The sequence below is a fragment of the Heloderma suspectum genome, chromosome 1, assembly GCF_057233095.1.
Source record: "Heloderma suspectum isolate Gila_16-S chromosome 1, 16-S_ref, whole genome shotgun sequence".
NCBI lineage: Eukaryota > Metazoa > Chordata > Lepidosauria > Squamata > Helodermatidae > Heloderma > Heloderma suspectum.
Genome location: NC_139458.1, coordinates 243,724,641 through 243,752,409, shown reverse-complemented (window position 1 = coordinate 243,752,409; position 27,769 = coordinate 243,724,641). Strand labels below are relative to the sequence as shown.

The 27,769-nt window shown below is 45.1% G+C and overlaps 1 protein-coding gene across 1 annotated transcript in view; it reads right to left on the bottom strand.

Annotated features, from left to right (window-relative positions):
• Window positions 1-7,964: 7,964 nt before the first annotated feature.
• Window positions 7,965-27,769, bottom strand: part of MCM3 (minichromosome maintenance complex component 3) — a 37,588-nt gene continuing 17,783 nt past the window's right edge. Inside the window, exons 6-17 of the mRNA XM_084822681.1 lie at window positions 27,572-27,680; window positions 22,443-22,596; window positions 22,174-22,305; window positions 21,063-21,271; window positions 19,949-20,123; window positions 17,849-17,975; window positions 17,147-17,297; window positions 15,591-15,731; window positions 14,652-14,755; window positions 13,759-13,841; window positions 12,654-12,726; window positions 7,965-10,462 (exon numbers count right to left, since the gene is read on the bottom strand). Of these exons, the coding sequence (XP_084678807.1) occupies window positions 10,264-10,462; window positions 12,654-12,726; window positions 13,759-13,841; window positions 14,652-14,755; window positions 15,591-15,731; window positions 17,147-17,297; window positions 17,849-17,975; window positions 19,949-20,123; window positions 21,063-21,271; window positions 22,174-22,305; window positions 22,443-22,596; window positions 27,572-27,680 (1,657 nt within the window). The 3' untranslated portion in view covers window positions 7,965-10,263. The remainder of the gene's footprint in view (window positions 10,463-12,653; window positions 12,727-13,758; window positions 13,842-14,651; window positions 14,756-15,590; window positions 15,732-17,146; window positions 17,298-17,848; window positions 17,976-19,948; window positions 20,124-21,062; window positions 21,272-22,173; window positions 22,306-22,442; window positions 22,597-27,571; window positions 27,681-27,769) is intronic.

Below are 27,769 nucleotides of genomic sequence, written 5' to 3'. Positions count from 1 at the left end.
GCAGAGTAACACACCTAGGGGTGCACGAAAGTCACTTACCTGGTCTCGCAGCTTGCTTCGCGGTGGGGGGGAGGCGCTTTGCTGCTCCCCCCGAGGTTCAGGCCGGGGGGGGGAGGCTTCCCTCCTCGCCCGGTCGAAATTCAGGCCGGGGGGAGGCTTCCCGCCTCGCCCGGCCGAAATTCAGGCCGGGGAGAAGCGCCCCGTCTCCCCGGCCGCGAACTTCAAAAGAAAAAAAAAACCCCTGTGATAGGCTACATAACAATTAACGTAGCCTATCACGGCTAGATCTGCAAAGTCAGCCGTGATAGGCTACGTTAATCGTCACGTAGCCTATCACGGGTGACTTTGAAAAAAAAAAAAGTGCGTACGCAAATGGCGGCCCCCATAGGGAGCCGCCATTCACATTCCTTATTTGGTCCCTGTAGTCTACGTAAAGATTTACGTAGACTATGGCGAAAATAAGGGAACGCTATTTGCGTTGTCCTTATTTTCGCCGTAGTCTACGTAAATCTTTATGTAGACTACAGGGACCAAATAAGGAATGCGAATGGCGGCTCCCTATGGGGGCCGCCATTAGCCGTACGCGCTTTTTTTTTAAGTCACCCATGATGGGCTACGTGACGATTAACGTAGCCTATCACGGCTGACTTTGCAAAATCTAGCTGTGATAGGCTACGTTAATCGTCACGTAGCCTATCACGGGTGACTTTGAAAAAAAAAAAGTGCGTACGCAAATGGCGGCCCCCATAGGGAGCCGCCATTCACATTCCTTATTTGGTCCCTGTAGTCTACGTAAAGATTTACGTAGACTATGGCGAAAATAAGGGAACGCTATTTGCGTTGTCCTTATTTTCGCCGTAGTCTACGTAAATCTTTATGTAGACTACAGGGACCAAATAAGGAATGCGAATGGCGGCTCCCTATGGGGGCCGCCATTAGCCGTACGCGCTTTTTTTTTTAAGTCACCCATGATGGGCTACGTGACGATTAACGTAGCCTATCACGGCTGACTTTGCAAAATCTAGCTGTGATAGGCTACGTTAATCGTTACATAGCCTATCACAGGGGCATTTTTTTTTTTTTACTTTGCTTGTAATGGCGGTGGCAGCAGCCGGTCAAAAGACCAGCTGCCGCCCCCGCCCCTGACGAAGACCTGCCGAACCGCCGCTGGGACCCGCCGCCGGGAGGGACATTCGTGAAAGGTAAGTCCCATCCCGGGGGGGGGGGGGGGCGGAGAATTTCTCCCCGAACAACCTTCGGAGGACCGAATGCGTTGGCACTCGGCCCCCCGAAGTTTCGGGGAGAAATTCTCCCCCATCTCTAAACACACCTAATCTGATCAATTTTATCTGCAAAGTGCCTTGCCAAGGCCTCACAGGAGGCCTTAGAATGCTCCAGTGGTTCCGGAGCCACAGGACCGACCAGGCTCTGGACCACTTGGAACAGCCTCCTGGGACAGCATTCTGCAGACACGATGGAGGCAGCATAATATTCCTTTTTTGCTGCCTTCACCGCCACGTGATAGGCTGAAGATACAGCTCTAGCCCGTGTCTGATCGTCTTTAGAGCGAGACTTCCGCCACCGGCGCTCTAGCCGTCTCACCTCCTGTTTCAGAGCTCGTAACCGCGGATTGAACCATGGTGCAGTCCGAGCCCTGTTCAGGGGGAGAGGGCGTTTCGGAGCCACCTGATCTAATGCCCCAGTGATTGCGGCATTCCAGCCACCCACCAAGGTCTCGACCGAGTGGCCGTTGGCATGCCCCAGAGAATCCCCAAGCGCGTTCAGGAATCCATTTGGATCCATAAGACGCCTGGGGCAGACCATTTTAATGGGTCCTCCACCCCTGCGGAGGGGTTGTGGAACCGAGAAGTCCAACGTCACCAGATAGTGATCTGACCATGACAAGGGGGTGGTGGATATACCCCCGACTTCCAGGTCACTCCCCACTTCTCCAGAAACAAACACAAGGTCTAGTGCATGACTGGCTACATGGGTGGGCCCAGTTAGAATATGGTGCAGCTCCCAGGAGGCCATGGTCTCCATGAAGTCCCGAGGTGCTCCTGTGAGGATGGCCTCCGAATGTACGTTGAAGTCCCCCAACACCAGTAAGTTAGGGGACTGTACATGCACATCAGAGACCACCTCAAGCACCTCGGCCAGGGAGTCAGTCGTGCAGCGGGGTGGACGGTACACGAGCAGAATCCCCAGACTGCCCTTTGGGCCCAACCTCCAGTACATGCACTCAGCAACCTTGGTCTCCCGGAGAGGGGGTCTGGTGAAGACCAAGGACTCTCGGTAGATAACAGCCACTCCCCCTCCCCGATCCTCAGCCCTCGGCTGCTGTGCATACGAAAATCCAGCTGGACACATGGCTGCAAGGGTTGGAGCACCAGCCTCGGCCAGCCAGGTCTCCGTAATACATGCCAGGTCTGCACCCTCATCCAGGATCATGTCATGGATGAGGGAGGTTTTCTGGGTAACAGACCTGGCATTGCAGAGCAGCAAACAAAGGCCAGAAGATGGGGTCACGCCTCCCCCAGCCATCCTTTGGCTCTGGACAGGCCCGGAACAGGGGACAGATACTACACATCTCTCCCTTGTTCCCCTTACCTGGCATGGCCTGCCCCTAGCGCTCCGCCAGCGTGTGCCGCCCAGCCTCGGTATCTTCTGGCCCCCAACACTCCCCCCACTGCCTCCATCAGGTGGACACATGCCCCCTCGCTCCCGCCTATCAGGCAGGCTACCCACCCCTAAAACCACAACAAAATCCCCCAGGAAAAACACACACACACACACAACAATTAAAAATCCCCTTAAAAATAATGCCAGGCCGGAGTCCACAGGGAAGGCCAGGTGGTGGTGGTGGCGGTGGCGGTGGCGGCAGCGCCGCCGGCCCAGCAGCAGCAGGCACACCTCTTCCCCGGTGATGGTGGCGGCCTCTCCTGCAGGCCCTGGCTCTCCCAGGCCACCTCAGCCAGCCAGCTTATGTAGCCCCTCCAGGGAGGGCAGGTGGAGCAGCACAGCTGGCTCGGTACCTGGGGGCCTGGTCCTGCAGGGACTGGCGGTCTGCCAGGCAGAAGTCTCCAGGGAAGGCCTGGTGGTGGTGGCAGCGGCGACAGCAGCAGGCCCAGCAGCAGCAGGCCTGCCTCTTCCCCGGTGGTGGTGGTGGTGGCCTCTCCTGCAGGCCCTGGCAATCCATTTATATATAATGGATTGTTTCAGCTCATTCTATTAATGAGTTAAATACAAATACATAAATAATAAATTGTGTGTGTGTGTGTGTGTATATATATATGATCAATTTGTTTGTGTAATGGATAGGTATGCAATAGCTAGGAATCAAAAAGACAATAATTAGTAGAAAAATGTTTTGGATGGTTTTGAGATGATTACTCGAGCCAACATGGATTTGTCAAGAACAAATCCTGCCAGACGAATCTGATCTCATTTTTGATCAGGTAATCTCCCTTGTGGACTGTGGGAATGCTGTGGAGATCATATACCTTGACTTCAGCAAAGCTTCCAACAAAGCGCCCCATGATATCCTGATTATAAAACTAGCTCAAAGTGGGCTAGATGAAACAAGTATCAGGTGGATCCAGAGTTGGCCACAGAATCGGACTCAAAGAGTGCTTATCAATGGGATCTTCTCAAACTGGGGAGAGGTAATGAGCGGGGTACCCCAGGGCTCAGTCCTGGGCCCAGTGCTCTTCAACATCTTTATTAATGACTTGGAGGAAGAGGTACAGGGAATGCTGATCAAATTTGCAGATGACACAAAATTGGGCAGGATAGCTAATACCCTGGAAGACAGAAACAGAGTTCAAAGTGATCTTGATAGGCTGAAGCATCGGGCTGAAAACTACAGAATGAAATTTAATAAGGATAAATGCCAAGTTCTGCACCTTGGTAAAAGAAACCAAATGCATAGTTACAAGATGGGGGATACGTGGCTGAACAATACTATAAGCAAGGACGATCTTGGCATTGTTGTAGATCACAAGCTGAATATGGGCCAGCAATGTGATGTGGCTGCAAAAAGGCAAATGCTATTTTGGGCTGTTTTAATAGAAGTATAGCTTCAAATTCACATGAAGCGCTAGTCCCCCTCCACTCGGCTTTGGTTAGGCCTCATCTGGAGTACTGTGTCCAGTTCTGGGCACCACATTTTAAGAAGGATGCAGACAAGCTGGAGAGAGTTCAGAGGAGGGCACCAAAGATGATCAGGGAACAGGCAACAAAGCCCTATGAGGACTGAAAGCACCGGGCATGTTTAGCCCTGAGAAGACAGAGGGGAGATATGATAGCGCACTTCAAGTACTTGAAAGGTTGTCACAGAGAGGAAGGCCAGGATGTCTTCATGATCATCCCAGAGGGCAGGACACGGAACAACGGGCTCAAGTGACAGGAAGCCAGATTCCAGCTGAACATCAGGAAAAACGTCCTGACTGTTAGAGCAATACAGCAGTGGAACCAATTCCCCAGGGAGGTGGTGGGCTCTCCCACACTAGAGGCATTCAAGATGAGGCTGGACAGCCACCTGTCAGGGATGCACTGACTTAGATTCCTGCATTGAGCAGGGGGTTGGACTCGATGGCCTTGTAGGCCCCTCTCAACCCTACTGTTCTATGACTATACAATGTTTGATTATAGTATAGTTTTATTTACATCTATAGGAATTATTTGGTATATGGAAAAACAAGATAAACCCAGTAATATCCGACAACATTTTCCTTATAGAAGGGGAAGAAATGGAAGCAGTGACAGATTTTACTTTCTTGGGCTCCAAGATCACCGCAGACGGTGACTGTAGCCTTGAAATTAAAAGACGCTTGCTCCTTGGGAGGAAAGCTATGGCAAACCTAGACAGCATAGTAAGAAGCAGAGACATCACCTTGCCGACAAAGGTCCGTCTAATCAAAGCTATGGTTTTCCCAGTAGTAATGTATGGCTGTGAGAGCTGGACTATAAGGAAGGCTGAGCGCCGAAGAATTGATGCTTTCGAACTGTGGTGCTGGAGAAGACTCTTACGAGTCCCCTGGACTGCAAGGAGGTCAAATCAGTCCATCCTAAAGGAAATCAACCCTGAGTGCTCATTGGAAGGACAGATACTGAAGCTGAAGCTCCAATATTTTGGCCACCTAATGCGAAGAGAAAACTCCCTGGAAAAGACCCTGATGCTGGGAAAGACTGAAGGCAAAAGGAGAAGGGGACGGCAGAGGATGAGATGGCTAGATAGCATCACGGATGCAATGAATATGAACTTGAGCACGCTCCGGGAGAGAGCACAGGACAGGAAGGCCTGGCGTGCTATGGTCCATGGGGTCACGAAGAGTCGGACACGACTGAACGACTGAACAACAACAACAAATTAAGAAAGTGAGGGGAAAGACATTGACAGGGTGTCCTGCAGATCTAAAATCAATCTACTGGACTACTAAAATCATTTGAAAGTTAATATGAAAAAACACAACAAGGACAAGAGAAAAATTGGAAGAAATATTAGCAGTGTAATCCTATACATGTCTACTCAGAAGTAAGTTCAACAACAGAACTTACTCTCAGGTAAGTGGGTATAGGATTGCAGCCTACAAGGAAGGTAGAAGACTAGCAGCATAAATGCAGTAACGGAGAAACCCTTTAAGGGGGAAATGCCAATTTAGGGTGCTGTCCTATGCCCACTTACGTATGGGTAAGTCCAGTTGAAGTCAGTGGCCCTTATTTCTAAGTAGACCTATATAAGGTTGCACTTTTAATCAGTGAAAGAATGGGTAAAGAGTAAGAGAGCAGGTTCAACAGATTTCACACAGGTCTGAAAAGGTGTATGAAGTAGGGTGTGCACCAACCACAAGATTCAGTTCAGACTGTGATTCAGTGATTTGGACAACAGCCCAATTTGGTGTGGAGCTCCTCTGGAGGCTGCCCGCTTTGTCTCAGGCCCGAATCTCAATTCAGAGATCCAAATCTTTGTGCCTCACATCGGAAATTAGCAAACAGTTCTAAAAATTTTGTTCATCAGAATTGGACGAAATTTGCAGGCTGTTTATGAGGGGATTACACTTGCCAAGTTTCAGACACCCAGGAAGAGATGTTATGACAGTCACAAGCATCACACAGCTCCTTAAGCCCAGCGGACTATAGAAGTCTTAGTCCCATTGCAGGAAAAATCCCCGTGAGCTGCTCATAATGGAGTCTTGATAGCCCCCAAGGACTTGACACACAACTCTCTGCTGTCAGAGCTATGCATACAGCCCTCCCCACTGGGCTTAAGCTGTTGTCTGACAGTTGTGACAGTCATAATATCGCTTCCCTTTGTGTTTAAAATTTGGCAAGCAGAATCGTGCTGGATCAGACCAAAAGCCTACCTAGTCCAGCATTCTGTTCCCACAGTAGCCAGCCAAGTGCCCATGGGAAGCCCACAAGCTAGGTATGAGTGCAATAGCATCCTCTCACTTGCATTTCCTGTAACTGGTATAGAGAGCATGCTGCTTCCGGGAGATAATGCATGTAGGCATCATGTCTAGTAGCCGCCGATAGCCTTATCCTGCATGAATTTGTCTAATCGCCTTTACACCCTTACAGTGGCATCAAATTTAATGAAGCAAATACAATAGAGAGGCCAATTGAGGATGGAGGGGAGTGCCTAACCTCACCCATCACTGAAGCCGCTCCGTTAAGCTGGCTAGGCCGGTAGATTTCTCAGGGTATTTCTCTGCTTAGTTATCCCAATTGCGTTAGGTGTTTTGCCATGGAGGACTAAGTGTTGCCAAATGTACAAATCCCAACACTGCTTCAGAGCACATCTGTCCAAATCTATTGTTAGTCATCTCCTCTACTTACTCTATGTCCTGCTTTTCCTCTGTATCACTTGCTAAAAGTTGAAACATGCCTCAGGTGCTGGCCAAGGAATGTATCTTGCTTACGTGTTAATGTAAAACACCCTCCACTTCTCATCAATACCAGGATGGAGAGAATTATGAGACAATCTTTCTCTGGATGGCATCTATTAAAATCCTTTTAACATTCCAATCACAGATCCAATTAGACATCCCCATTGGCTTTAATAACTCAATGCAGAACTAGGGATAAAAAGAGGGCTAAAAGCCACTGGAACTTTAGGAATATTCTCCCCCAATAATCCTGAGATTCTGCCATCCTGTCTCCCCCTCCCCACTCCCACCACTGGGCACCCTCACCTCAATCCATGCAAATTCAAGGCTGGTTTTATTCTGCTCAGTAGCTCCTGTTGCCTCTTCCCCATGCCCATTAGCCAGGTGGAATTGGCTCCCTGTTCTTTCTTTTTACCAAGCTCTCTTGGCTCAGGGGAAATCTGGCTACTCTGGTCCTCTCTTTCCATCCTTACCTTTGGACAGTGCTGGCATTCTCAAACATGAAGATAGAGGGCGTTTTTAAAATGACCACCCTTTGCTGCTGTTTTTTGGCTATCTAAAAACGCTGTAGCAACAGCTAATTGCTTTCTGAGAACATTTAGGAAGCATCCCTTCTTCTCGATAACTCAAGGATGAAGGCTCTCACAAAGACTCTCATCAGATCTGAACTCCTACCATTCTTTCCTTACTGTGACTTACCCTTCCACCTATACCCATCACTATCTCTCCCCATTTTACATCGATCTGTTTTAACCTAAAATCCACTCTAAACCTCACCATCCATATCATCCTAGAACCCATTCATTTGCCCCCCCCCCCCAAACCTTTTAATTCAGTCCTGACTGTGTCTATCTCACATCATCCCTTCCATATTTAAACACTCACTCACTCGGAAGTAATGCAGCACATGCTTTGTTTTTCTGTTAGCTACTGTTTCGCATATACATGCTAGGATTGTTGATGTGTATGTTATTTACTTAAAATACTCATAGGCCACCTTTAAGGATAAAGAACATTCTCAACAGGGAATCAATGCAAAACTAAAACCAGAATTAACTAGTAAGAGCCAAAAGTAAAATTAAAATTATTTAGGGCTTTATTTAACCCTGTAAGTGCTGTTTTTAATTTAAAGGCCTTAAAAAGTTTAAATTGTGTGTTTTAATTTTTAGTAATTCATATTAGTCTTTCCAAATCGTTGTCTCCAGCTTCTTGATTCCTCTAATTCTGAGGTGTCTGTTTTCAGAAGCACATTTTGATTTGAAGTTAAAGATCCCGTACACATGGTTCAGGCTGAATGTTAAAGTAGCCACATGCATCTTAGCCAGTATGTGTGATAACTTTTATTTTCCCTGGAATCATAAGAAGCTAAAGATAAGTCCAAAATCAAATGAACTCCAGCAGTCTGCTCAGAAGTGAGGAATGAATCTTAACCCAAATGTTCAGCATAGAGATTACTCAAAATAAAAAAAAAATACAACATTTCAAATTTCGTATGTATGGTAAATGATGGATGTTTTATTATCCAAAGATCTGGCAAAAATCCCACAGATGGATTCCATTCTGGATTTCAGTAATTTAAAAGTAAACGTCACATGTTATCTGAACTAGGGATCCAACGTAAATGTAGAAAATAATCAACTTAGAAAGAGCTAATGTTGAATATGAGGTGCTTAATCAAACATTTAAGGCACAACCCTATGCGTGTTTAGACAGAAAGAAGTCCTATACCTCTCAGCATGCTCCAGCTGGCATGTCTAAACATATATATAGGATTGGACCCTAATTTATGTATGTATGTATTCCACAACTCTTAAGTGTCAGAAGGCAAACTTTTAAGTTACTACAGGAAAGACTTGGCAATCACACTCTTAGGGGAAAAGCTAGAATGAAATTTGAGTTGAGCTTTTTCCCTAGAGAAGCAAAATACCAGCTTTTTTACCCTTGCTATTTAACCCGAATGAGATTAAATCAATCAGTTTGTAGAGGACAACTTAAGATCGAGGAATGCTCTGCTATACATGGTGGAGTTACCACACTTCTGAAGTGTATGGGATCATGTTTCAGGGGTTATTTTTTGGATTAATAAGGTAGATTAAACCTTATTCAAAGATTGTATTTATATTCTTGAGGATGATATTCTATACACTCTAAGCTTTATAATGATTACTGGCTGGCAAGATACATACTGAGGGGTCAATACTAGAAAACACCTACTGTCCACTTAAAGAACTGCAGATCAGAGTTTTGGAAGCTGTTCAAATGATGAATTGACACAATTCATAGAAGATCTGGAGATATGAGATTGAGCAAATTGGTTGAAAAATTGACTCAGTTTTATTCTATATTGGAATGTGCTATGTATATAATATTAGAAAACACTTCTTTTGTAATTTTGACAGTATTAAAAAGGGCTTTCAATATTCCTAAAATGTTATGTCTTAATTTCTTCCATTAATACTCATGTAGAATAAAACAGGAGTAGGTAAAGACCAGAAGCAGAATACTACTCAGATTTTACCCTTCCTGGTTCAACCTTACCCATATAACTTTGTATTACAGGTAGCCTCACATTCTTGTATCATGGAGATATAGAAGGAACACACTCTAGAGGTACAGAAGACACCAGGCCTGCTTCCAGTGTGTCTTGGAGCTAGCATACCCAAGTAACCAAAGCTATTCCTAGAAGAAGCAATTCTTTTCCACATTATGTAGCATCAAAATAATTCACCCAAGGCTTAATTTAAGAACCATTGTTCCGAGTGGCAAAGCTGATGACATATAATGGACAAGAGATATAAGTGTACACAGACATGCAGAGTGGTTGCTGCCTGCAGTGCCATCTTCAGCTGTAAATACACTTTAATAGCCTCATTAACTCTCATTACAACATCTGAGTTTTGTTAAAGTCTGTATCAAGAAATTTGTGCACTAAATTGCAAGTAGGCTTTAATTTAGGCTTTAATTCACTGAGGGAAAAGGTGAACGGTTAGAATTGCTCCAGTGTGCTATGTCTAACATATTTTAACTACAGGAGGTCTGCATTTATGCTTCTTCTGCTGTTCTCACTGGATTTATTCAGGACATACCAATTAAAGTTCCTTACAAACTACAAGTAGGTGGAGGCTTTAAATAGTTTGGAAATAAAGGTTTTCTTCTTTGAAACAAAAAAAGCAAGGGAAACAGCCATATAAGTGTTGCACAATCTAAGTCCAGCTTTCCTTGCAGTGATTGCTCCAAGCTGAAGTCAAAATTATTTTGATCTAGATGGCTCAGGTCAGCCAAGCCAAGTTTTCTGGATGGTCCCCCTGAAGGTGGTGAAGAGTGTCCACACCATGTAATCAAAGGAAACTCTTACTTCTTTCTAAGTGTCAGGTCAAATAAGGAAAATTATGTCATCTGACACCATGATCTGATTGTCATCTTGCATCTTTTCCAATGCCACCTTGACTTCAGAAGATGAAAAAGGCGTTGGGTTGTCCTGGTTGATGGACTCCATCAGACTCTTCAGACCCACAGACTGTGCATGAGCAGCTCTGAATACCTCCAGAAGGGCAGCCTTGAATGCTTTAAGCCTATGCATGTAGGAGAAAACAAGGTATTTTAAACAATAAACCTCCAGCTACCAATTCCGCAGCGTGGCTCTCAACATCAGAAAGCAGATAGATACTTTTTTAAAACCCTAAATAGACTGGACTATTAAAAAGAGTTATGCATAGAGCAGCTTGAACTCAAGAGGTTTGTACTGCAGCTGGAATAACCTAAAGGCAGTAATAATCCCTACTGAAATATAGCTATTGCACAGTGAGAGTGGTCATGAGAGGGGTGGGTGGACAACAAGCAGACAGCCCAAAAGAAGGGACTGGAAACACAACAAGGACTGGGAATGATTTTTCAGGAAGTTTTCTAGTCAGTCACAAAATAAGGTTTTTTAAAAAATAAATGTAGCTGCAGAACAAGAGACACAAATGCAGTGAATGTTTTACTTAAAAAAATAAGAAGCTGTTTTAGGGCAAATCATACTATTTGCCCATCTAGTCCAACACTGTCTACTCTGGACTGACAGCATCTCACCATCTTTTTTCTCATTTTCTCCTCAACTGGCCCTCAGAAAAGAGTCCTTCCCTGCTTAGCACTGGAAAGCACTTATCTCCAATCAGCTGCTGATCAGAGACAAGAGCTTTTGCTTTTGGGTCAGAGGGAGCATGGCCAGAGGAAGAAACTGATGAGTGATTCAGTCCTGTTTCCTTCTAAGCTGGGGATAAGGAACCTCTTGCCCATGGGGGGTCCCCACCCGACCTGCCAGCTTCCCCTGCTTTATCTCCAATCACTGATCGAAGAAGGCAGTTTCCCTGTTTTCCACCAATGTTGCATTAAGGTTTTTAAAAACCCTCCATTAGTTCCAATGGGGGCTTTTTTCAAGCCTAACTGCAGTGAGGGAGAGCATTTTGGGGGTGAGGGGGAAGCTGAAGGGATAGCCCCCCCCAACACTGTGACTCCCCCTCAAAAAATCCCCCACTGCAGTTGTTTTTTTTAAAAAAGCTCCCACTGGTTCTATTGGAGGATTTTTAAATGCCTAACTGCAGTGAGAGGGGCATTTTGGGAACAGATGGCTGCTGGGGAGAGAAAAAAATGCATTGGGAAATCACCCCTCTCCTGTGGGGCGGGGGCAGTGTGTGTGTGTGTGTGTGAGAGAGGCAGAGACAGCTCTCCCTATGGGGCCACTTCGGGATGTGGCCCCTGGCCTACCTGCCTGGAGCCAACTGAGCCCTCGGGCTGAAAAAGGTTCCCCACTGCTATTTTAAGCCTTGATCTGCAGGGGTTTCTCCCTGCATTGCTATAAATTGGTAACAACAGAATTTGAGGACTGTTTTTTCCGCCCAGTCCACTTTGGCCTGGCCTGACCACTGGAATATGGCCCCTGAGGGCTTCCCTAAAATTGAATCCAGCTCTGGGGCTGAAAAAAGGTTCCCCACCCCTGCTCTGCATTATTAAGAAAGCTATAGATTAGGAACTTGCTTGTGGCAAGTAAAAATTGCCTGTGGCCAATCAGGGGCACACACTACTGAAAAAGAGTGTGTGGGTACAACAGCCAGAACACTCTAATGATGCTCCCCCAGCTAGTGGAACAGCACTCCATAGCCGCCCTGTTTCAGATGTGTGTCTCCTGCCTCTGTTTTGCCTGAAGAGACAGAGATATGCAGACAGAGCAGCCACAATGTGCCACTGTGTTTTGCCAGTAGGAAAACTCCGCAGCTGCCTCTGTCGTTTGTCCATCTTTGATAGAAAGAAGATGGACTGGTGAGTGAACTTTATGCACCCACAGTGGAGGACTTTGATCTTGCAGTTTAAAAAGCCAATCATGGGGCCACTGAAAGCAATGAATTAATTTATGCTTATAAGAGATATGGGGAGGAAGATGGGAGAATCCCTTAGCTGGTCAAAGGGGAAACTCATGAACCAAAAGGGCTGCAGCTAATTTGCATACTTTAGTCATATGTAATCAGCATCATTTGCATATCTTTCAGGAATATGACAGTCCCTAGTCATTTCTAAATTACTACACTGAAATACAGAACACCTGAATGAGTCTCTAAAAAATGCTATGAGTTGTTTCATTTATTTATCTACCACATTTTCAAAGTTAACAACCACAACAGCTGGAGACTTCTTAGAATTCTACAAAGCCCCATGAGTCATGCAGGAGCGCCTGATCCAGCATTTCATTAAGCAAATTCCTATAACATTTCTTTGTGTGCCACCCACCTGGACTCGGCCAACTTCGGTTTAGCTTCCCCAGTGCCTGAAGGTTCAGGACTCTTGGGTGTATGTGCCTGGACTAAGAAATACCAAAGGAAGGAAACTGAGTTAGTGTACAACTGGCATTACTATTACCTGTTTGTACAGCATCTGTAAAAAAAAAAAGAAGAGGCAGCCTATGTAGTATAGTGGGAAGACATTAAACGTGGGAGTCGTTGGTTCAGATCCCACATTACCAATACATTGATACTGCACGCACTTGGATTTCACTTACTGTCATCACATAAGAGTCACGCTGGATCAGACCAAGGGTCCATCTAGTCCAGCATTCTGTTCACACAGTGGCCAACCAGCTGTCGACCAGGAACCCACAAGCAGGATGTGAGTGCAACAGTACCCTCCCACTGTCAGTTTCAATTCTCCTTCCATAAACACAGAAATAGCAGCAGGGTATGCCTCATAAGTTTTAGAGGCATTTGCATACTTTGAACTATCTAGGTTATCTCTTTGCAATTACATAACACATGAAAGTAAGATTCATTAGCGTTCATACACAACGGCTGCAGTCCTATATGCCCAGTACCAAATGGTAAACCCCACTGAACTCAGTGGGACTCACTTCTGAGTAGACATGTAAAGGATTGCTCTGTTTAGTACCTTTTTGTTCTTTATCAAAAAGGGTAGTTATCACAATATTCTTATCTTACTCCTACAAAGCATATTTCAATCACAAAGCAGTGACCAAAATTATATGAAATGGTTCACATATCCTCATGGAACAATGCTGAGTATACGAGGATGATGCAACTGGTAAATTCTGGAATGGGAAAGAGAAAAACAGCTGAAAATTCCCGTAATCTGGTTTAGGAAGGCCAGTTTTCCCTAGTCTGGAGAACTCCACAGGGATGTCTGCTAGAACCTGCTAGCATTTCTAAAGGCATCACACTTCCTGCAAGCTTCAAATATCTGGCTTACCAGATATAGAGTAGTTTTTGCAATCTATTCTATGCTTGAGTCCCTTCAAAACATTTAAGTTAAAAGCATAACTGCATTATTTTACCTGCATCTATTCATCTGCTAGCCTGAAAAGGACAGGTGGGAAACTACTCACCTTCTGGCATTTCTTGTTCAGTGTCACTGAAGTCATAGGGATCATAGGTTTCCCCTTCCTGATCACTAGAACGTGTCTTCCTTCTATAGAAGGACAGAAAATTAATAGCAGTATTTTCACCCTGCACAAACTGCTAGTAAAGGACACCTGTAGTGTGTTTGTGGAAAGAAGTGTGTGTGTGTGGGGGGGAGAGATGGATGGGGGAGACGGGGACACACAGTTTCTGGTCTCCAAACACTTAATTCAGGTTTGTTGTTCATGACCACATGGGCTTGGAACTTGCTTTAGAAGAAGGGGCAGGGCAATTATTTTAGACTACATAATAAACCATATTCTATACTGCATGTGGTCTGAATGTGGCTATTTACATTCCTGGCCTACCTTCCTGAAGATAGGGGAGGGGAAAATAAGACTATTGGTTTGGTTCACTAGCCATCATTCTTCAGGGTGGAGAAGGGATATGCAAAACATTTGTTCTAGGTAAACTGTGTTGGTGGCCCTTTGGAACCATAGCTGTGGACATTGACTATTAAAGATGCAATGAAGTCCCTATGCCTGGTTTGTTAGCTGGAAGTAGCTAGTAGGCTCAGAGCACTCAACAGCATATATCCCAATGTGTTTCTGCATTACTGTGCAGAGCCACACAGAGGTCAGGTGCAGGTAAGACTCAAGGGACCCAGGTAATCTGGGCAGGTTCCAAGTTAAGTTGCATGTAACCATCTGGAAACGAATCACCAAGCTAGCCACCAACTGGACAGACAGATATAATAGGATGAAGATCCACTTATACATTAAAGCTGACAAAATGTGTGGTTTGCCATCTCTGTTGCCTACGGAAGACTTTAAAAAAAAAATCCCATTTAGGTACTCTTAAAGCTCTTTTCTTCACCTACCTCTTTTTCTGTCTCTCTTCATTTTCTTGTGCAACTTCACCATCTGTTTCCAGGTCAGTGTAATCTTCATCCTGCTTCTTCCGCTTCTTTTCTTTTTCCAGAACCTTTGAAATCAGAGACGCCAAAGAAGAAATCAGAGATTGGGCCGATCAGCCATTTGCTCAGGAGGTGAGCAGTGGCCGAAGCAGCCCACTGGCAATGTGGCACTTCACACAGGAAGGGGAAACTTACATAGCTTTAAACCGTAATTGAGTTTTAGCCTCTGAAGAAATAACACCCAACACTTTAGCTTCAGGAGGCATAGAAGGTATAGAAGCATGATGCCTCTTGTTAGGATTCATACACAAGGAAGAGTTTGAGAGATACCTTGTAGAAGAGCATCTCAATTTCCTGGACAAAGAGCATAATGCAACTGGTGAAAACTGACTATTGGTAGTTCCCATGCACACTGGACGAAAACTACGTGGCCAGTAACACACTAGGTAGATCTGCTAAAGTGTTCCCTTCAGATACACCAAGGCAAATGATGGTTGACGTACCACTGGATATACACAGATGCCTCTTACCAAATGACAACTAACCACTTTGTAAGCTGGCCTTTTGACTCTGTGAAATGCTCCATAATTACATCCAGCCCAAGAGCTAACGGCCCTTTGGTTTTCTCGTAAGGGCCAATAATTGGTCCTGCCTCTACCATTGCCAAAATCCTCAAGTACTGCAAGTGCCCTTGTGTAGAACAACTGTGCCAAGCACGGACCATGGGCAGGAAGAAGCTTTAGCACATCAGTAACAATGTTTGCTCCTGGCACCAGGTGCGCTCTCAGAATAGCGTTGGGGCCGTCTGGCCCAATCCAGCAGATTTGTGGAGCAATTCATTTATCTCAACTTCAACATAAACCCCTCTTATGAAAACAGGCAACCCTAACACCATTTGCACACCTTTTTGAAATAGGCAAACTGCACCAGCTCTAAAGCAACTTTCGCATCCTGTTTGTCAACTGTTTTACTCATCCTGGCTTTGGCGTGTGCAGTGGAGAGTCGGATCAGCGTCTCTAGTGTACGGGCTGTGATAGGGGAAGTCTAGAAAAGAACAGAGAGGACCATTCAGCTGCTGAAGGATAAAAAGATGGGGATTGAGACATTTATTGGTTATCTACTTAGGATCAAACTAGACATTACTTTAATATTTCTATTGCAAAGTAGTGATTCACATGCTTTATGAATAACTATTTTGCACTAGACATTGCAGGTGTGGAGGTCCCAATCCAGATCAGGCCCATGGTGGGAAAGGGTTAAAGCCTTCCTACCCCCATGCTGGGGTCCCAATCTGAATCAAGATCTCTGCATTTACTCTAGAGTAAAAATGAAAGATGTAGCTGCTAAGTCTATCTTTAAAATAATGTCAGTTTTAGCCCTAAGAAGAGAAGAATCTCGGCAGTACATAGAGAGAAGCCTAGAGTGCACTTTTGCTGTTACAAAAAATGGAGAGCACCAAGCTTACGTAGCTGTTGATTCCAACTGCAGCACAAGCAAATTAAGATATGATAGCAATGTAACGTCCATGATGTGGAAAAGATAGATGCCACATATCCACACACTAATCTAAGCAGGAATCTACATACAGCCTTGAAAACAGAAAAATGAATTAAATACATGCAATTTCTCACATTGCTAAAAAGGCAAAACTAGCTAGTATTTGGTATTAAATGCCAGCACCTCTGCTCCCAACTCTTACAGATATTAGCACACTGCCTACGGTTGAAATTTGTTTGTGGACTACAGTCTCTGCCCATTTCTTATAGGCATTACAATAATTGGGAGTAGAAAGCAGCTATTGCAGATTATATGTGTGGGTTAGGGGCACAAAGTTCCTGCCCCAGCACACAACACCGCAGTGGATGATTTCCAAGTGCTTTCCAGTTGTATGGATCTTTTAATGGAACAGTCTGCATCCCTCTAGCACTATCCACCCCCCACCCCCCCCAGTAACTGTCTGGTTCTCCACAGAAGGAAGAGAAACTCATCTCCAAATTTAAGTAGATATTTCCCAGAAAGGATAATTAGGGTTTCCAGACAGAATTATCCAAATGCTCAAAGCAGCAAACCCATGTGCCGCTGTTGTTATAGCCAAGGTAATTTTGAGTGACAAATCGCACACATTTATTCTTTAAGTCTCCTCTTCCTCCAAGGAGTTCAAAAGGAATACTTTTAGCCTCAAGTGCCCAGTGGGATAGATTTGGTAGAGGAATAGCAGCATGTCCATGGCTCTCCAGTAAGCTTTGTAGTTCTGCAGAAATTTTAGCCTAGGTCCCCCGCATGTCCAAACATAATGTTACAGCCACTGCACCACACATATTAATACAGAACATCACCGTCTCAATCTCAGAGGTAGTGTGCAGAATTCATCCAATCCAGTTCTCCTTTTCACTTCAACCTTGCCCTTCTCCCCCTCTCTTTCCCATTCTCCCTCCTCCTGTCAAAAAGACCCAGCTCACCCTAGCGATGTCCGAACTGATCTGGTCCTGACTGCGAAGAGAAGAATATTCCTGTGCTATGAAAGCTGCCGCCTCCTCTGTCAAGACTGGCTTGAGCATCTTGGCAAAATGAATGTACTTCCTCATGAACTCCACGCTTACAATCTTCTCTCTGACAAACAGAGTGATCAAGTTCTGTAATCGAATCAGACTGGGGCCCTCCTCCCATCCACATATTATACTTAACATTTTCATATGCATAAGCCCTGACTGTAGACAGATGTTACAAGGTGGGTGTTAACACCAGTTAAGCCTTTGCGATTCACTCTCATTATCTCCAACTCCCAGAATTGTCTTGCACAGCACAGGCACAGGGGAAGGGACCACCAATCTAGAATGGCGTAGGAGGGCGGGGTGGGGGGGAGAGAGATTTCTAGGTCTGGTATTCAGAACCTTCCCTATGAGGAAGAGAAGTGCTGGGGAAAAGCTGGACCTTTAGTCCAATGTGGCGGGGCTGCTCTTATACCTTTTTGACACCAGTTTCCTGAATATTGAAAATTATGTGTGTGAGGGAGTAGGTGGGGGGTTGATAAACCATTTTGTGTGCTCAGGGTCTCAACTGCACTGATTTGTATTTTGTCCAGATCTAAGTATGTTGTAAGATGCTTTGAGCGCTGGGAAAGAACTATTTAACAAACCATCTGCAAGGAGGGAAGCACTTACTTCCGCCTCTTAGGCCCATGCAATAGGTCATCATGTTTCTCATACACCTGCAGCTCCTTATGCTCCTCCGCAGCAAAGGCCGGATCGTCAGTAGCCAGCAGTTCAACTGTGCTGCCCAAAGGCATGGCTGGAAATATAAGGGAAGAGTAACTTGGATTGCAGTTGCACTAGGGGATTAAATGATTCTATGCCCATATACAACAATGCAAGAGAATCTGCCCTTTCTGCATCTCAGAATCTCCATTTTTGTTTGTTTAGGTAATTACTGCCTAAATAAGACTGTAAAGGTTGCTATAGGACTCTCTGTAGAGATTCATTATGGTAACAACTCAACTGCAAAGACAGGGCTTCCCATACTGCAGCACTGCCTGGTAAGTAAGTATACATACACAGCCCTCCTCTTTGCCTAGTTGTGGTTGCAAGGAATTACAGCGTATATTGCTGAAAGTAAATGAACCACATTCCACTACCTTTAATAATTATGCAGAAGAGGATTCTTTGGCTGGTACAGCTTGTCCTGTGGGAATAAGAAGAGCCATAGCTATCAAAGTTCTCTCTAATAATGAAGTATGTGTAATTGAAAGAATTGGATAGTCTCCCCGTGCTTTGCCATGCCACCATTCCCTCTATCCTGTTTCTCTCTATTTTAGATTTTAAGCCACTCGGTATAGGGACTTATCAAACCTGTTCTTTGTAAAGCACCAAATAAATAAATACTAGCAATAATCATCCATAACTACTAAAAATACAGGAACCCTCTTCCTCCTTTGAATTTGGGTACCCAGAAAATAAAGGCTAAGCTGTACCCTGGACAAGGCTGCTATCCCTACATCACAGGGTGTGGTCTGTCCTGAGAATGCATTGGGCTGTTAACCTTATAAAAGGCCATCTAAGCAGATTCTTATGGATATGAAGAGAAGCAAGAGCAATTAATGCCATTAACTCAGAAAGGTCTGAGGCAGAGAAGAAGGAATTGAAGCAGAATGTCAACAAGTGAAACTGACATTCTTATGACAAACCTATAGCTTACAGTTACAAATTAGAACATATTTATTCTGTTCAATTTCAACTAGACACCCAAATCTCCATTTTATGCAAGCTTTGCTAAAACCATCAAATCTTAACAATGAAACCATTGCATATGCACTGCAGCTTTTATCTTCTGGCCTAGGCAGTGAAGCTCCCAAGCTTTTTGAGCGGAAAATGTTTTCATTAAGTTCCTTTTACTGCAATGGAGATAAGTCAAATTTGTATTTCCACAACTATTGTTGCTGTTCCCTCACTTCCACCAGAGTAAAGTCTTCAGCTTTTTCTCCTCCTCCAGGAACCCCTTAAACACACACACACACACACACACACACACGCAAAAATTGTATTTCCCTCTCAGCATCCAGCCTTACTTCCTAATAGCTGGGATTAAATTATCTTTCAGACTATTTGGTACAGCTCTTCCAAGAAAGAACCCTACATCATACTTAGGCACATAATCATTCTAGTATCATTCCATCATCCAGAACAGGTGAAGCTCTGAAAAATTTAATGGAGGACCAGGAGAGCACTGGAATTTTATTTATATATATTGGAAATACAGTTTTTATTAGTTTGTCAATTGTATTACAAAGACAACAACAACAAACAGGAATCAATTATCCGTGTTCCCACTCATTAATAAACGTTGTTTTGCCATTCCACATATCAATTATTTTAAGCATATACTAGGGATGGGTAACCTCTGGCCCACCAGAGAATGTGAAGCAGGAGTAAATCTGGTTGTGCACTCGGGTGGCACTTGCAAGGGTTCCTGCATGTGCCAGCCAAGTAGGCTCTGCTTATCCTTCATCTTCCTTGCATGGGGAAGGCGAAGGGTGAGTGAAGCCAGCTCCCCCGGCTGAAGCACAGACTGAAGAAATTCCAGCGGATGCTTTGGGTGGGGACCCGCTGACGTCATTCAGCCTGCGAAGGGCTGTGTGGAGGTCATCTGGCCCCCACATCCAAAAGTAGTTCCCCACCCCAACCTAACATAACCTTGTGTAGTATTTTGATTAGCTTGCCTTTTACCACATAGAAACTCCAAAAAGAGTATGGGGAGGAGGCGCTCACCATCTCCATCCTGTTCACCAGCTGCTCGGTAACGATGCATTCTTAAGACATGGTCAGAGATCTCCCGATCTTGTTCTGGATCCATTTGATCCAAGACAATGAAAAGCAAATCAAATCTGGACAGCAAGGAGTCCTGAAGCCCAATGTTTTCCATGGGAGTTTTGTACTGGTCATACTGTAAAGATGAACAAAAAATGTCTGTAGCTCTTAGGAGGTCTTTTCCCTAAATACTAATATCCACTCCTGGTCCCCCTCACAAGCTTTTTGTCTGTTTGTTTCAGCAACTTAATTTAAGGATGTGTGTGAGATATTTATTTATTTAAAATTCTTATATCCCATCTTCCCAAGACGGTCAAGATAGATATTGTATTTTCCTTCATTAGCTATCTATCTTTTTATCTACACACACACACACACTAAAGTACACTAAAAGGCACAACAACCATGCTAAGACATTATTTGAAAGAAAAAGGGCAACAAAGAAAGCCTCTTTGCTGCTGATATTGTTAAGCAATTGGGTGTCAGACAAGCTTGCAGAGCCACTGCAAATCTACAAGCTACCTTCTGCCATAAACCACAGTACTGAATTTCAGCTGATGATCAACAGCGGCGGGCTAGGTGTATTTCAAGGAACCTCGCCTGCCATTACTTATCTTCACACCAAGGAAGCCCTTATTAGTAATTAATAGGTTTCCAGTGAATCCCAAGGATCCCTGGAACACATATTGAAAGCCAGTGAGCTACATTATTTTATTTATCATAGGTAATGGACACCTATCAACAGATGTTTTCTGGGCAGATTGCAGAATAAACTACAATATTAAGATACAATACAATATTTAAAAACCAAAATAAAATGCAGCCTAAGGGAAAAAATAAAGAGCAATATATACATATCAGCAGTATATGGAAATGGATATGACCACTTGGAGAAGAGAGTCTTCCCATATATAAAAATATTCCTAACTTCTGAGTGGTGGCCCCATAAGGTGGCTATTAAAACCAATATCAAAGCTATTTTAAGCAATTAAAAACATCAGACCAGAAACAGAGAGTCAGCAAGATCACAACTTCAGCACTAGGTTTATCTGAACAAGCTCCCTTAAATACTTACCCTTCCATACACTGGATTGGCAGCTGCCAGAACACTACAGCGGGCATTGAGCTGGGCCTGAATGCCTGCTTTGGCAATGGTAACACGACCTTGCTCCATCACCTCATGGATAGCCGTGCGGTCAATATCAGACATCTTATCAAATTCATCAATGCACACCACACCACGGTCAGCCAAAACCATGGCACCTGCTTCCAGACAACGCTCTCCTGAAAACAGAAAACACACACACAGAGTGTGAGTATACATGTGGATTTGAACACAACACCCTCACAGCTTTCCAACTGAGGGACTGGAATATGGAGGTTCACAAAACTCCATTACATGGCAGCAGTTACACTACCGTCCCACCCCCTGAAAATAAGCAGCAGGCCCAGTATTGCCACTATTTTATCAGTCCAAATCTCCTACAGAAAAGCCAGGACAATCTAACCTATTGTATTTCCTGATCCAGAGATCCACACATATATACCCTGATCCACTACAATTTGAGTACCGATCTCCTAGTCAGAGAAGTGACACACTAAGCAGTCAGTATTAACCACAGATTACTGATAAACCAGATCAGAGGCAGAGTGTTGAGGGGATTCTGCCTGGAAGAGACAGGCCCAATGAGCAGAAGTAGCTCCTAGACCATTCTTGGCTATAAAAGATACCAATAATCTGTGCAGCTTCTTGACAGAAAGGAAAACCAATTCATGGAATTCAGTTAGCAGGAACATTGCCACTTCACTGATGCCTTGTCTCTGCAACTGGGTTGCAAGAAAAGATATTACAAATATAGATATGGAAGTTTCACAAAAGATTTAAATATCGACCATGACAAAGGACACTTAGAGACACAAACAAGTGAATCAGCAGGCCACTAGCACACCCAGAACTATAACCCAATTCATCATAACCAGCCGCTTAGTCCCCCAAGGCAACACTGCTCTTCACACTGCTGCACCCAGGTCCCACTGACGTCCCCAGGCCCAGGCTCACTGCCATGCGAAGTTCCCAGCCATAACACACCTATCAGCAAACCCTACCTCCGCATCAAAGAGCCAGTCATCTGTTCATTTTTCCAGTCGCAGTGACTAAACCCCTTGGAGGTCAGCCTGCTCCTTACCAGTTTCCTGGTCTGTAGTGACAGCAGCAGTCAGACCAACGCCAGAAGAGCCCCTGCCGGTAGTGGCGATGGCCCGGGGAGCTGTGCACAACACGTAGCGCAGCAACTGAGACTTTGCAACAGAAGGGTCGCCTGGAATGGAAGACACAATGGCCAGTTATGGTGCTGAAGCTGTCATGTCACTGTGCTAACCTGTCATTAATATACTTGTGTTACAGGATGTGGACATTCTTGGAAGTTTTAAAGACAGGTCTCCTCCTTGGTCATACCAATTAGCAGGATGTTAATGTCCCCTCTGAGACGACTTCTGTTCTCCAGCACCTTTTCCACTCCTCCCAAGAGCATGCACAGAATTGCCTTCTTGATGTACTCATGTCCATGGATACTGGGGGCCAGAGACCTTGAAAGCTGATCAAAAACATCCTAGGCACAGAAAACGAGTGGCAGAAAAATGAATAGAGTTAGCCACAGTTTCAAACAGCAGCAGAAAGCAAACTTTCTAAGGGCACAATCCTATCAGATCCACCCTTGACCTGCATAAGCCTCCGAACTTATGAGTATCCAGAGGAGAGGAGATATGTGCCTCCGCCACACCTCCCACTCTGCAATTTAGCTAGATGGGCTTTTTTGCCCATCTAGCTGAGGGGGAGGGAAGGAGGCTGGGAAGGTGGCATAAGACATCCCCTCCCCTCCCACTGGCATGCCCCCTTTCCTTTCCCTCCGAGGTCACGTTTGCAGCAGCGGGTGACGTTCTCTCTGCTCTGGCTGGGAGGGGGCGGGGAGCATGGACTCCTGGATCCGTGGTTGTAGCACTGACTCCAACCTCATATCCAGGAATCTGAACTATCCTATGGCTCCCCCAGACTCTATTTAGGGGCCAGATGATTGCGCTCTAAGGTACACTTCACACTACATTTTTAGGCATATGGTTTGAACACGTTTCATGCACACTGAAAGAGAATTCATTGTTCTCTTGTGTGAAACTTGTGAGCATGACAAAAATATGTATTTGTTACAATATGCTATGGAGTCACACTATGGCAAACCCGAGTTTTTATGAGCATAATGTGAGAGGACTGGACCAGAGAGTGTTGACCCTCCAGGGAATAAGAAAACATGAAGAATTCTTGGACAGAACTGCAGCAGCAAAGTGAAGAACAGAAGCCAGAACAGCAACAGCAAGCTGAGGCAGAAGAGGAAAATGCTGAGGTGGGGAAAAATGAAGCGGAGGATACTCCTTGGAAAAGGATGGCATTTAGGAGCAGAACTAGAAGCCACTCTGCACCAGTGTAAGCAGTGGAACTACGGAACCGTTTCCGGGTACTTGAGGATGAGACTGGAAGACAGCCTGCAGAGGAAAAATTACAGGGGAACCTGCATGAGAGCGAGAGCAAGCGGCTGAAGGTCAGTCAAGCAGAGGCAATGAAACCAAGGCCTACAACAACAAGAGAAGAGTAGTAGTGACAGACTTCTTGCTGTGTGGGATTGAAACCCAAGTATGTCACGAAGACCCATAGACTCGCCAGGTATGCTGTCTCCAAGGAGGATGGATTTGAGATGTGACTGAAACATTGCCTACACTCATAAAGCCCCCTGACAGGTATCCTTTTCTTCTCATCCATTCGGGAACAAATGATACTGCCAAGCGGAGCTACGAAGAAATCACATCAGACTTTGCAGCTTTGGGAAGGAAACTCCAGGACTTTGGGGACCAGATGGTTTTCTCATCCATCCTTCCAGTAGTTAGAAGAGGGATAGAAAGGGAAAAAAACACTCCGGGTGAAAGTGGTGCCGATGTGAGAGATTGGGTTCTGGGAATACGAGCTATACTTCCTGGAAGGTGGACTGTTGGCAGGGGATGGGTTGCACCTTGCAAGGGCTGGGAAGAATGTGTTTGGCCACAGCATGAGGAACTTCATCAGGAGGGCTTTAAACTGAATCCTACGGGGGAGGGAGATATAAAGATGGGGTGACAATGGATGAAGGCTTATGCACCACAATGGAGAGAACAACTCTAATAGCACCCAATAAGAATCTTCAAAAACATGTAGGAAGAAAGCCAGACAATAAAGCACATGGTCTTCGATGTCTATATAGTAATGCCCAGAGTATGGGAAATAAACAGAACAAACCTGAACTCTTAATAAGGGAGGGAAGTTATGACTTGATGGGTGTAAATGAAACTTGGTGGGATGACTCCTGTGACTGGAATACAGCAATTGAAGGATATAACTTGTTCAAAAAGAACAGCAGGAACAGAAAGGGAGGTGGGGTTGTACTATAAGTTAAAAATACATATATTTGCACAGAAATACAGGAGGAGGAGCTTGGTAGCCCTACCAAGAGCATCAGGGTTAAGATAAATGGAGGAAAGAACAAAAGGAACATGGTGGTCGGAGACTATTACCGGCCACCCAATGAAGGAAAAGATAAGGATGACACTTTTGAAAAGCAAATTGCCAATGTTTCAAGGAAGCATGATGTAGTAGTAATGGGGGGCTTCAATTTCCCCGATATTTGTTGGGAGACAAATTCTGCAAAACATGGCTCCTCCAAGAAATTCCTGACTTGTGTTGCTGATAACTTCCTCCTACAGAAAGTGGAGGAAGGAACTAGAAGAATGGCTATCCTTGACTTGATCCTAACCAACAGAGATGACTTAGTGGATAAAGTAACTGTTACAGGAATATAGCCATGTTATACTTGAGTTCTTGGTTCTAAAGGAAGCAAAAGCCGAGTGTAGCCAAACGCATACCCTGGATTTTAGGAAAGCCAATTTTAATAAACTCAGAACAACAATAAGTAAGGTCCCATGGCAAGCGACTCCCAAGATGGATGGGAGTTTTTAAAAAAGGAAATTCTAAAGGCACAATTACAAACAATTCCAACAAGAAAAAAAGGAAGAAAAAGCCAATGTGGCTTCAAGAAAAGCTTAGAGATGACGTGAAATCAAAAAAGGACACACGTAGGAAGTGGAAGGAAGGCCAAGCAACACAGGAAGAGTACAGGCAGTTAGCACAGTAACGCAGGGATGGCGTTAGGAAGGCTAAAGCTGAGAATGAGCTGAGGTTAGCAAGGGATGCTAAAAAGAGCAAAAAGGTTTTCTTCAGCTACGTGCATAGTAAAAGAGAGGAAAGAAATGGTGGTTCAACTATTCAATGAGGATGGTAAAATGATAGTAGATAGGGTTGGCGGAGAATTTCTCCCCGAAACTTCGGGGGGCCGAGCGCCAACGTGTTCGGCCCCCCGAACAAGTTTCGGGGAGAAATCCTCCGCACCCCCCCCCCGCCCAGGACGGGACTTACCTTCACCGAATGTCCCTCCCGGCGGCGGGTCCGGCCGGCGGTTCGGCGGGTGTTTGAGCGGGGCGGGAGCGGCAGCCGGTCTTTCGACCGGCTGCCACCGCCGCCATTGCAATAATAAAAAAAAAAAAAGTCCCCTGATAGGCTACGTGACGATCCACGTAGCCTATCACGGCTAGATTTGCAAAGTCAGCCGTGATAGGCTACGTCAATTGTCACGTAGCCTATCACGGGTGACTTTAAAAAAAAAAAAGTGTGTACGGATAATGGCGGCCCCCATAGGGAGCCGCCATTCCCATTCCTTATTTGGTCGCTGTAGTCTACGTAAATGCTTACGTAGACTACAGCGAAAATAAGGGCAACGTAGACTACAGCGACTAAATAAGGAACGCGAATGGCGGCTCCCTATGGGGGCCGCCATTAGCGTACGTGCTTTTTTTTTTTTTTAAAGTCACCCGTGATAGGCTACGTGACGATTGACGTAGCCTATCACGGCTGACTTTGCAGATCTAGCCGTGATAGGCTACGTGAATCGTCACGTAGCCTATCAGGGGGCGTTTGTTTTTTTTTAAAAACTTTCGCATTCGCGGCCGGGCGAGGCGGGAAGCCTCCTCCCCGGCATGAATTTCGGCCGGGCGAGACGGGAAGCCTCCCCCCCCCCGGCCTGAACTTCGCGGGGGGAGCAGCGAAGCGCCTCCCCCCCACCGCGAACAAGCTTCGAGAAAAGGTAAGTGACTTTCGTCCACCCCTAATAGTAGATGACAAAGAAAAGGCAGAAGTACTCAATTCCTACATTGGCTCAGTCTTCTCCCAAGAGGGTCTATGACCCCCCTGGCAAAGGCGAAGTACAGGCTGAAGGGGGAGCTTGAGATTCAAAGGCATATGGTCAAGGAACACCTAAATGCTGTGGACCCAATATACCTTGACTTCAGCAAAGCTTCCAACAAAGCGCCCCATGATATCCTGATTAGAAAACTAGCTCAAAGTGGGCTAGATGAAACAACGATCAGGTGGATCCAGAGTTGGCTACAGAATCGGACTCAAAGAGTGCTTGTCAATGGGATCTTCTCAAACTGGGGAGAGGTAACAAGCAGGGGAGAGGTAACAAGCAGGGTACCGCAGGGATCAGTCCTGGGCCCAGTGCTCTTCAAAATTTTTATGAATGACTTGGAGGAGGTGGTGCAGGGAATGCTGATCATATTTGCAGATGACACAAAATTGGGAGGGATAGCTAATACCCTGGAAGACAAAAACAAAATTCAAAGTGATCTTGATAGGCTGGAGCGCTGGGCAGAAAACAGAATGAGATGTAACAGGGATGAATGCCAAGTTTTGCACCTAGGAAAAAGAACTCAAATGCACAGTTACAAGATGGGGGATACCTGGCTCAAGAATACTACAAGTGAGAAGGGTCTTGGAATTGTTGTAGATCACAAGCTGAATATGAGCAAACAATGTGATGTGGTGCAAAAAAGGCAAATGCTATTTTCGGCTGCATTAATAGAAGTACAGCTTCCAAAACACATAAAGTACTAGTTCCCCTCTACTCAGCAGTGGTTAGGCCTCATCTTGAATACTGTGTCCAGTTCTGGGCACCACACTTTAAGAAGGATGCAGACAAAGTGGAGAGGGTTCAGAGGAGGGCAACGAAGATGATCGGGGAGTTGGAAACAAAGCCCTATGAGAGACTGAAAAAACCAGGCATGTTTAGCCTTGAGAAAACTGAGGAGAGGTACGATAGTGCTCTTCAAGTACTTGAAAGGTTGACACAGAGAGGAAAGCCAGGATCTCTTCTCCATCATCCCAGAGTACAGGACACTGAATTATGGGCTCAAGTGACAGGAAGCCAGATTCCGGCTGATCAGGAAAAACCTCCTGTTAGAGCAATACGACAATGGAACCAATGACCTAGAGGTAGTGGGCTCTCCCACACTGGAGGCATTGAAGATGTCGCTGGACAGCCATCTGTCAGGGATGCTCTGACTTGGGATTCCTGTATTGAGCAAGGGGTTGGACTCGATGGTCTTCTAGGCCCCTTCCAACCCTACAATTCTATGATTCTATGTGTGGAACAGCCCTAACATCACCCAGCTTACCTTTGAGTGGTTTTTGCTGAACTTTTTAATCTTATTAACATCATTTGATGAATATTCAGGCCGAACCTCCTTGTTCATTTGCTTCACTTGGCAAGCAATCAAAATGGTCCTAGAGAAGACAAGACAACATAGTCACTGCCTTCTGTTGCAGGTCTAGATGCTCTGCCTCTGCTTAATGGTCTGCCAAAACCCTTCCAG